This window comes from Gracilinanus agilis, chromosome 3, assembly GCF_016433145.1.
Source record: "Gracilinanus agilis isolate LMUSP501 chromosome 3, AgileGrace, whole genome shotgun sequence".
NCBI lineage: Eukaryota > Metazoa > Chordata > Mammalia > Didelphimorphia > Didelphidae > Gracilinanus > Gracilinanus agilis.
The window spans coordinates 336214261-336226160 of record NC_058132.1 but is presented as its reverse complement, the minus strand read 5'-3'; the positions used below and the strand labels follow the sequence as shown (position 1 = coordinate 336226160).

Sequence of the window (11900 nt, the reverse complement as noted above, 5' to 3'; positions counted from 1 at the left end):
GGTCTTCCCCATTAAATCTGGGATGAATGACCTGGGGGGAATGTTTGCTTGGAGATGATTTTCAGGAGGCTGAGTCAGCTTGTCCTACTGTCAGGGAAGGTCCTTAGGCGAATATCTCACTGATCAAGGACAACAGTGAGGGCAATACCCTTTCCCAGCCCTGGTGCATTCCCCAGTTCCTTACAATATATCCAGTCTCTGGCACTCTATTCCCCAACATGAGGTTTTTACTTGGGGTCAAATCAAGCCAATACACATTTAGGATCTCATATGTGTTAGACACTGGGCCAGGGGCTAGAAAAACAAAAGCAAAAAACATACTTCTCTCTCTCCCTCTCTCTCTCTCTTTCTCTCTCTCTCTCTTTCACTCTCTCTTTCTCTTTCTCCTTTTCTCTCCCTGTTTCTGTCTCTCTTCTGTCTCTCCCTCTCTTTCTTCCTTCCTTTTTTTTAAACCTTTACCTTCTATCTTAGAATAAATATTAAATATTAGTTCTAAGGCAGAAGAGCAGTAAGGGCTAGGCAGTGTAGATTAAGTGATTTACCCAAGGTCAAACAGCTAGGAAGTGGCTTTGAAGAGTTTTGAACCCAGGTCCTCCCATCTCCAGGTCTAGCTTTCAATATACTGAGCCTCCTAGCTGCCCCCTCCTCCCTGATTTCAATAAGCTCGTGGTCTAATGAGAGAGACAATATACAACAGCTATATACAAGCAAGGTGTATATACAGAGATAAATGGGGCATAGTCAAAAGAGAGAAGGTACTACTATTAAGGGGATCCCAAAAGACTTTCTGGAGAATTTTAGATTTTAGCTTGGATTGGAAGGAAATCAGGAGAAAGAAATAGAAGAAAGAGAGAATTCTAGGAATGGGGAAACTGGCGAACTAGTGAAAATGTCCAGTCATAGGATGGAGTGTTTTGTTCAAGGAACAGTAAGACCAGTGTCACTCTATCAGAGGATGTGGTAGGGTATAAGGAAGGCAAAAGAAAACTAGAAAAGAGCTGTGTGACTCTGGACAATTCACTTAACCCCCATTGCCTAGCCTTTACCACTCTTCTGCCTGGGAACCAATACAGAATTGATTCTAAGGTTTTTTTAGAAAGCTGGAAAAGAAGGAAGAGTCTAGGTTTATAAAGGGCTTTGAATATAGCTAGGGCAACTAAGTGGCCCAGTAAATAGAGCACTAGGCTTGGAATTGGGGAGACTCATCTTCCTGGGTTCAATCCTGTCTCAGACACTTACTAGTTGTGTGACCCTGGGCAAGTCACTTAACCCTACAGGCTGCCATTTTCTCAACTGCAAAATGAGCTGGAGGAGAAAATGGCAAACCACTCAATTATCTTTACCTAGAAAACCCCAAATAGGGTCACAAAGAGTCAGATGTGACTGAAGCAACTGAACAATAAGGACAATTGAATTCCAAACAGAGGATTTTACATTTGATCCTGGGAGCCACTAGAGTTTATCAGAGAGAGAAAGGTGACACCGCCAGAGATCTTTGCTTTAGAAAGATCACTTTGAAGGATGGACAGGAGTGGAGAGAGAGAGAGAGAGAGAGACTTTCATATCCTATGTTATAATAGGGAAGGAAGAGAAGACCTGAAAGGTAATTATAATATATATTATATTATATATTATATATATACTATAATAAAATATAAATAAAATAATTAAATAAATATATTGAGTTTTAGGACACACATGGAAAATGCTCATATGATTTGATTCTATTTCAACTCAGGGGAGAACGTTTATGTGTGAGAGTGAGGAAATAATAAGCCCAGGAAATCTGGGAGGGGCCAGGACCCGGGGCATTCAACCTCAGGAGCATTTCCTAAGGGATGAACTCTGATACCAGGAACTTTGGCTTCACAGGAAGGAGGGAAGAGAGGGATTGTGTCAGGCACAGAAACCAGCGGCTCCACACTGGCATCTCAGCAGCTCAGCCAAACACACCTTGAACTTCACCTGCTTCCAGCCCTCCAAGGAAGCCAGAGCAGGGCAGTAGACAAATCTGGATAATGGAGCTCGACAGCACCCAGATAAAACCTGATCCCAGGTAAGTGAGGGCAGCTCTGGAATCCTGAGCCCCAGGAGGTTTGACTGCTGAGCTAGAGACAACCATAATTGCTTCCCCCATTCGCCCCCAAATACCCTTGCACCTCAGTAGCCCCCATTCCTGCTTCCCACAGAAGGACCTTTCTCATTAAACCCATTTCTGTCCCTGAAGGGGAAAAGAGCTAGCTGTCCAGCCTAGGAAGAGGGATGGAGAAGCTTTTCTTAGGCTACCTTATGGGCTGTGGCTCCTTTTGACCTGTTGCTGCCTCTTTTGATTCTCCCCTATGTAGAGAAGAATTGTTTTCTCTGAGCCATTGGATCAGACCAGATCAGGAGGAATAGGAGGAGGCTGGACAAGTCATTGACTTGTAGGAGCAGCCATAGTCCCAGACAATAGCTTAAGCTAGAAGAAACTTCAAGGGCTATCTAGCCCAACTTTCACATTTTATGGATGAGAATACTAGAGTCCATGGAAGTTAAGGGACTTTCCCAGGGTCAAACAGATGGTAAGCCTCAGGGGCAAAATTTGAACCCAGGCCCTGTGACTCCAGGGCCAAGGTGATTTCTTCTATATTTATTATGATGGCTGCTCAGGATAAAATACTGGGTCTAGAGTCAGCAAGACGTGAGTTCAAATCCAGTTCCTGATACTTACTTTTTTGGAGGAGGTGCCAATTTTAAATAGATTTTATTCTCCAGGACAAGAATTGCATTTCCGTTTTTTTACAGTACTGATATAATACAATGTTGTTCACTTCTCCCTCTCCACATATTCAAGTATTCAGAATGCTCAGATTTACATAGTAGCTTAAATGTTATTTTTTAAACTACTACAGCCTTGGCTATAAATTTGAATCCTTCAATTTTTGGAAAGCTGTATAAAATGTTCTTTCTTCTTTGAGCCATCAGTTTTGAGGAATTAGATTATTTAGTTTCCAATTAATTTTTAATTTGCCTCTCCATGAACCCATATTGATTATAATTTTTATTATATTATGATCTGAAAAGGTTGAATTTATTATTTACCCTTTTCTGTATTTGATTGTGAAGTTTTTATGCCCTAGTACATGTACAATCTTTGTATATGTACCATGTGCTCCTGAAAAGAAGTCATATTCCTTTTTATCCCTATTCAATTTTCTCCAGATAGCTATTAAATCTAAGTATTCTAAAATTTCATTCACTTCCTTTACTTCTTTCTTATTTATTTTTTGGTTAGATTTATCTAGTTCTGATAGGGAAGACTGAGGTCCCCCACTAGTATAATTTTACTATCTATTTTCTCCTTAAGCTCCTTTAGTTGGAATGTTCTTTCTTCTAGAACATTTAGTTGACCTCTTTGATGGTAGGTTCAGAAGAAACACCTCCAGATGAGGCTGCTCTACCTCCTGGGAACCCACCAGGAATACCTCCCATACTCTGGTACAGCTTGATAATGACTTAAAACCTCAGTTTGTCTCGTTTTCTCAACTGTAAAACAGGAATAACAATAGCACCAACCTCATAGGATTATTGTGAGACTCAAATGAGATATTATTTATAAAAATGTCTGGCACAGTATAAGCTCTTTATAAATGTTTGTTCTCTTTTCTTTCCCTATCTCCCCACTCCATACTTAGCCTTGCCCCTCAGAGTTTAATAGGCTTTTCAGAGCTAAGGTGCTTAGTCCTCACCATGTCCAGGATCTCTCCACAGGGCTCCTTGTAGAAGAGGGAGAAATTGAGAACAGAAATGAGGCCACACAGGGGTAGTGTGTTAGAGTGAAAAGAACACTGGATTAGGAGATAAAGGTTTTGAGTTCAGATCTGGACTCTGCTCCATCCTAAATATGTGACTTCAGGCAAATTATCTCGCTTTTTTGGACCTCTGTTTATTTGTCTGTAAAATTTGTCTGTAAAAAAAGGACTTATTCTAGAAGATCTCTAAAATCATTTCTAGATCAGAATCTCAAGAATGATTATTGTTGTTTAGTCGTTTCAGATTCTTTGTGAGCCCATTTGGATTTTCTTGGTAAACTTACTGTACTGGTTTGCTATTTCCTTTTCCAGTTCATTTTATAGATGAGGAAACTGAGGCAAACAAGATAAATGACTTGCTCAGTTTACACAGCTAGTGTCAAAGACTGTCATTTGAACTCAAGAAGATGAGTCTTCCTGACTCCAAGCCCAGTGCTCTATCCACTTCACCACCTAGTTGCTTACAAATGATTATAGATCCCAGTCCATAATAGTTGGGGAAGACAAGGGTTAGAGAGAACTTTTGGTGCTCCCACCATGATTTTGAACACTGGAGTTAATGAGATGGATTTCTCCCCTAGGTTTCCACCCAGCCTTTTCGAGTTGCTGATAACCAACTACAGTGTTCCAGCTGAGTGCCTTTCTCAACCTCCCACTGCAGCCCAGCTCCTGAAGAGTGAGTTAGACATTCCCCTAAACCAATCTGGAAGGGATGAGGTGGGAAGAAAAAAGAAAGAACAAAAAGTCATGTATAGGTTCCCAGTGTTACAGTCTTTTCCCCTTTGGAAAGCATAAGATGATCTTCATTTATTTAATGGAGAGCTAAAAAAAGTTACAGGAAAAACAATCTTGTAAACTGGTAGTACCTCTGGGAAATCTAAGCGGGATGCTACTTGTGAGTTTTTATATGGTGAACATCTTTAAAGGTTTAAACACTCCATTATGGTTCTGCTTCAAAGCCTCACTACCCTGAATTCTAGCTCCTGCTCAGTGAACACCACTGGCTCCCTATCACCTCCAAGATTAAGTATAGGGGCAATGAAGTGACTTAGTGGATTGAGAGCCAGACTTGGAGATGGGAGATCCTGGGTTCAAATCTGACCTCAGATACTTCCTAGTTCCTAGTGACTCAGGGGCAAGTCAACTTTCATTGCCTAGTCCTTAAATATTCTTCTGCCTTAGAACCAACACATATTCTTTTTTTTTTAAACCCTTACCTTCTGTCTTAATATAGTATTGATTCTTTTTTTTTTTTTTTCCAAACAAACCCTTACCCTCCATCTTAGAATCAAATACTGTGTATTGTTCCCAAGGCAGAAGTGTGGTGAGGGCTAGGCAACAGGAGTGAAGTGACTTACCCAGGATCACATAGTTAGGAATTCACACAGCTAGGAGGCCGCATTTGTACCCAGGTCTTCCTGGCCTCAGGTCTGGAGCTCTATCCACTGTGCTATCTAGCTGCCCTTCAATAGCCTTTTTATTATTTTATAGTATCATTCAATTCAACTGATATTTATTAAGCACTTCTATGCATATGTCTTTATGGACTATGACTGCAGAAAGGCACACATAGTTGAGGGCTAGCCCTAATCTAAGAAGGGTCTTGGTTCATGTCTTGACGCTGACACACATTAGCTTTATGACCATGGGCTAGTCAGTTAATCTCTCTGTGCCCAAGTCAGGCTTCTGAGTCTATGAGGAAAGGGGCGGGGAGGGGGAGCAGGGTATGTGTGTGTGGGGGTGTCCATACCAGGAATGGGGGAGAGGGCAAGGGAGAGAGAGATAGAGAGAGGGTGAGAGAGACATAGATGGAGAGACAGAAACTGAGAAAAATTGAGAGTAAGGAAAAGAGGAGGGAGGAGAGAGGAAAAGAGGGAGAGGGAGAGACAGGAGCTGGGAGGGAGGGAGGTGAGAGAGACAGAGACAGAGACAGGAGCTGGGAGGGAGGGAGGTGAGAGAGACAGAGAGACAGAGACAGAGTCAGGAGCTGGGAGGGAGGGAGGTGAGAGAGACAGAGAGACAGAGACAGAGACAGAGGCAGGAGCTGGGAGGGAGGGAGGTGAGAGAGAGACAGAGAGACAGAGACAGAGACAGAGGCAGGAGCTGGGAGGGAGAGAGATAGAGAAAGAGAGAGACAGAAGGAGAAACAGAGAGACACAGAAGGAGAGGAGAGACAGACCGGGAGGAGAGACAGAGAGAGAGGAAAGGAGAGGAGAGAAACAGAGAGAGGGAAGGAGGGAGAGAGAAGGAGAGAGAGAGTGGGAGAGAGGGAGAGAGGAAGGAAGGGAGGGAGAGAAGGAAGGGGGAGAAAGGGCAAGGCATAGAGAAGGAGGAGAGAAGGAGGGAGGGAGAAGGAGAAAGGTAGAGTGAGATAGAGGCAGAGAGAGAGATTGCTGGAGTAGGTGAGCATAGTATTGGTTTGCTCCTAGATGGGTTTGAAATTTGTGGGGGAAAGGTAGCTGTTTCCAGATGTCATAAAATTGCAACTAAGAGAAAATGCTGTGGGGGCATCTTGCCAGAACTCAGCATGTTGGTCATCTTTATTCCCTCTGTCAGCTTCTCTAGCTGCTCTGATGACTTCTCATGTAGGTAACACAGCAGGCAGGTGATTTCCATCTTTCTCTACAAATTCTCTCTCCTTCTAGCACTTTGAGTGCTAGAACACAATTAAGTTCAACATCTGGATTGTGCCATGCTGTGAATCAAACTAGGATTAGATCACAATAAAAGGCTAGTGAATATGAATAGAACTAATATATTATAAGATATATAGGATTATGGGATAACTAATATATAATAGGATATGTAGGATTATGGGATAACTAACACATATTAATGAATATATGTGATTATAGGACAACTAATGTGTTATATTAACTAATATATTATAAACTTTTTATTTATGGCTATATGCTCCATATTTAGTAGAGAATTCTTTGTTAACTGGAAAAATGAGTGGGGAAACATCATCTCAGCCATCAGTGGTAGTTGCAGTGTCTCTTTTGCTTTATTTACTGGGGTTTTTTGGTGTGAGATTGAGTCCTGTGAGGGGAGGGGAAGGGCAGGAAATTGTTGTGAAGTGGTGGTAATGCACAAAACAAAAAGTATTCGTGCAACTCTAGAAAAAAACATACCTATCCCTTTTTCTTATATGAACAAATGATAAGACATTGTCCCTGTCCTCCCAGTTTAGTTAGGGAGACAATTTACACTGACATCGAATGGTTAATCATTTACTATTTCGTATTACAATTTAAGTGCCCAAATGAAGGATATGGACAATAAAAGGAATCCAGAGACGGGAGAGATCAATGTGGTTGGGCAAAGCTTCATAGATAAGATGGAACATAAACTGGGCCCTAACGGAAGAACAGAAATTGCTTTGGTGGAGAGGAGATGAGGCAGACCCTCCAGGTGGGAGACCTAGCATGAATGACAGGGAAAAGACAGAAATGAGCATTTGTATATTCGCAAGAGAAGGAAGAGGCCAGCCTGGCTTGAATAAAAGGTTTCTATTGGGGAGCAATAGAGAAATAAAGGAGGGCTGGGTAGCTAAGTTGAAATCAAAGTGTGGAAAGCTTTGAAAACTAGACAGAGAAATTTGGACTTTATTCCTTAGGCCAGTGATGGGCAAACTTTTTAAAGAGGGGCCAAAGGAAAGGAAATGCTCATCTTGTCAGTCTGCTTCTAAGGCAACTCTTTTGAAGTTTCATTGTATTGTTATCCTCCTCATTGTTTTCATCAGATTAAGAATAATGTCACCTGGTTGTATAGAACATTTCAGGGGGCCACATCTAGCTGGCTGGCCCTAGTTTGCCCATCACTGCCTTAGACAATTGAGAAGTTTAAGGTTTTGGAGCCTCAGACAATGGTGCTTTCATGAACAGAAATAAAAGGGTCAGATTAGGACAACCATTTTGGAGCTTGTTACAAAACAACTTTATATCTATATTAATAAACCATTATGTTTTCATTCTATGTTTTGGCTAAACATAGTTTATTCCAAAAAAACCCTTTAGCCCTTTAACAAAATAATTTTTAGTATAAGCTGAGAGTTTTCTTAAAGAACTGTAAAAAATCAGTGCTTGCTAAGGGAACAGTTGTATTCAAATATTAATTGGGCTTATTTTTTTAAAAAAAACTTTACTTTCTGTTTTAGAATTGATATCAATTCTAAGGCAGAAAGGCAGTAGGGGCTAGGCAATCAGGGTCAAATGACTTGCCCAGGATCACACAGTTAGGAAGTGTCTGAGGCCAGATTTGAACCTGAGTTCCCCACGGATGGGTCCACCCAGTGTATTAAAGTTCTTCCTTGATTTCTCCCAACATCACCAGGCAGACTGCTCTGTCTACTTGTAACCCCTTGCCCTCCGCCATGGGACCAACCTATCTCTTCTTCCTGTTATACAATTGAGGATATCTTTGCTTTATTTTCTTTGGAGATTGTCACAGTTAAATGATCTCATATTGGAGGGACCGAAGTGGGGGACTTCATAACACGAGTCCAGACACCCAGAAATTCAATTATTGGAACCGTTATTTATTGGTTAAAGAAGGAGAAAAGAGAAAAATTCGTATTATTACCAGCTGGGACAATCTCCCCTAGTGGAAAACCGTGCAGACTAACATTACAATACAGCTTATATAGGTTTACAAGATACAAGGCTATTCCCTTTCACATCCATGTTCTTATTTGTCTAGACACAACTCATCACAAAACATCAGTAGTGATAAGTGGGTGACATTTAGGATATTTACTCTTCACATATACCTAAATACTCAACCTTAGTTAGCTATATGTTTGCCCTACATTCTATCCTAACCTATTTGTATGTCCCTAAACACTCACCCCCAGTTAACTATGAGTGTTTCCCTTGTATTCCTCCTGACCCATTTGTTTGTCCTGGTGTCCTTTTGATATCTGCATTTATGACTCTGACCCACCACTTGCCTAGGTTGCTTGGCCTCCTGGAGGAATTAGGTCAGTTCCCTAAATAATGCAGGAATGGATTAATCTACTTCAGTTCTACTTTATTTTCTAACCTATTTCATTTATTCAGTTTACTTCAGGATGGCAGTGTCAAAGGAGAGAAGGGGGCATATTTGAGAGATGTTGCAAAGGAGAAATCAAGAGGCCTTGGGAAAAGATTGGATGTTGGGGTGTAAGAGAGAGTATGGAGTCAAGGATGACACTTGGGTTTTGTTATGATAATTTTGGGGGATTGATCCTAATAGGTCACGAATATAAACAATGATCCCCAAAGGTAAACCCCAAGTGCAGTTGGGCTTAGTAAGAAATGTGTTGAATCTTCTTGCTCCAATAATTGAATAACTTTCTAACAGTTGTTTGGTATTAGAGCTTGAGAATGGAAGAATCAGCTGATTTGGTGAACCCAGCTGATAAGTTCTACCTAAATCCTTAAGTAACTAATGAAGATGGATGTCATTCTCTTAATTCCTAAACTAGTAAACTTGTGTGTTAGATTTAACAAGGTTAATTAGTTTAGGTAACTTGTTCTGACTGCGGATTAATTCAGAATTTGATTTGAGGATTAATAACTTTGAAGTATTTCCCTCACAACCCAGATGGACTTTCTTCGACTGACATTCTCTAACTGGAATCTTGAGAATCACAGGCAGGTTTGCAGTTGACTTCTTTGTAAATGGTTTAATATTGGTATATATATGGGTGAAAGGGAAATGGGATTGATGATGGAAAATGGGAACGGATTTCTAAGTTAAATCTAAGTTGATGAATAGTTGTTGATTCTCCCAGATAATTAACTGATATTCAAGAGTTGGATGGCTTGACAGCCTGGTCAGGCCAAAAGGTTAGAGTTTCAGTTAGAGACTGAAAGAGAAATCTCATTTGAAATAACTGAAAACAATATAAAATACTTGGGAATATACCTACCAAAACAAACATATACATATAATATATATAACTGAAAACAATATAAAATACTTGGGAATATACCTACCAAAATAAACATAATAATATATATTATATATATATGTGTGTGTGTGTGTGTGTATATACAATTACAAATAAAGTCAGAACTAAACAATTGGAAAAACATTAATTGTTCATGGGTAAATTGAGTCAATATTATAAAAATGGCAATTCTGCCTAAATTAATTTACCTATTCACTACCCTGCTAATCAAACTTACCAAAAATTATTACATAGAGCTAGAAAAAATAACAAAATTCATTTGAAAGAACAAAAAGTCAAGAATATCAAGGGATTAAGTGGGGAAAAAATATAGATAAAGGTCTAACCATACCAGATCACAAACTACTATAAAGTAGTAATCATCAAAACAATCTAGTACTGGCTAAGAAACAGAGAAGTGGATCAATGGAATGGATTAGGTACACAACAAACAGTAGTAAATGACTATAATAACCTCATGGTTGATAAACCCAAAATCTAAGATTTTGGGAAAAGAACTTACTATTTAACGAAAATTTCAGGGAAAAGTGAAAAACAGTATGGCAGAAACTAGGCATAGACCAACATCTCACAGCATACATCAAGATAAAATCAAAATGGTTACATGATCTTTTTTTTTTTTTAACATTTATTAATAATCATTTTTAACATGGTTACATGATTCATGCTCCTACTTTCCCCTTCACCCCCCGCACTCCCCCCACCCATGGCCGACGCACATTTCCACTGGTTTTGTCATGTGTCCTTGATCAAGACCAATTTCCAAATTGTTGGTGGTTGCATTGGTGTGGTAATTTCGAGTCCACATCCCCAATCATGTCCACCCCGACCCATACGTTCAAGCAATTGCTTTTCTTATATGTTTCCTCTCCTGCAGTCCTTCCTCTCATTGTGGATAGCATCTTTGCCATAAATCCCTCAGAGCTGTCCTGGGTCATTGCATTGTTGCTGGTACAGAAGCCCATTACATTCGATTTTACCACAGTATATCAGTCTCTGTGTACAATGTTCTTCTGGCTCTGCTCCTTTCGCTCTGCATCTGTTCCTGGAGGTCTCTCCAGTTCGCCTGGAACTTCTCCAGTTTGTTATTCCTTTTAGCACAATAGTATTCCATCACCCACATATACCACAGTTTGTTCAGCCATTCCCCAATTGAAGGACATACCCTCCTTTTCCAGTTTGTTGCCACCACAAAAAGCGCAGCTATAAATATTTTCGTACAAGTCTGTTTATCTATGATCTCTTTGGAGTACAAACCCAGCAATGGTATGGCTGGATCAAAGGGCAGGCATTCTTTTATAGCCCTTTGAGCATGATTCCAAATTGCCATCCAGAATGGCAAGATCAGTTCACAACTCCACCAGCAATGCATTAATGTCCCAATTTTGCCACATCCCCTCCAACATTCATTACTCTCCCCTGCTGTCATTTTAGCCAATCTGCTAGGTGTGAGGTGATACCTCAGAGTTGTTTTGATTTGCATTTCTCTAATTATTAGAGATCTGGAACACTTTCTCATGTACTTATTGATACTTTTGATTTCTTTGCCTGAAAATTGCCTATTCATGTCTCTTGCCCATTTATTAATTGGGGAATGGCTTGATTTTTTATACAATTGATTTAAATCCTTGTATATTTGAGTAATTAGACCCCTGTCCGAGTTTTTCGTTATAAAGATTTTTTTCCCAATTTGTTGTTTCCCTCCTGATTTTGACTACATTGTTTTTGTTTGTACAAAACCTTTTTAGTTTAATATAATCAAAACCATTTAATTTACATTTTGTAATTTTCTCTAACTCTTGCTTGGTTTTAAAATCTTTCCTTTCCCAGAGATCTGACAAGTATACTATTCTGTGTTCACTTAACTTATTCATAGTTTCCCTCTTTATATTCAAGTCATTCACCCATTCTGAATTTATCTTGGTGTAGGGTGTGAGATGTTGATCTAAACCTAATCTCTCCCATATTGTTTTCCAAATTTCCCTGCAGTTTTTGTCAACTAGTGGATTCATGTCCCAAAAGCTGGGCTCTTTGGGTTTATCATACACTGTCTTGCTGATGTCATTTACCCCAAGTCTATTCCATTGATCCTCCCTTCTATCTCTTAGCCAGTACCATATTGTTTTGATGACTGCTGCTTTATAGTATAGTTT

The 11900-nt window shown here is 39.9% G+C and overlaps 1 protein-coding gene across 1 annotated transcript in view; it reads left to right on the top strand.

The window, feature by feature from the left end:
* Positions 1–1903: 1903 nt before the first annotated feature.
* Positions 1904–11900, top strand: part of SLC51A (solute carrier family 51 subunit alpha) — a 39073-nt gene continuing 29076 nt past the window's right edge. Inside the window, exons 1-2 of the mRNA XM_044666721.1 lie at positions 1904–2056; positions 4373–4467. Of these exons, the coding sequence (XP_044522656.1) occupies positions 2019–2056; positions 4373–4467 (133 nt within the window). The 5' untranslated portion in view covers positions 1904–2018. The remainder of the gene's footprint in view (positions 2057–4372; positions 4468–11900) is intronic.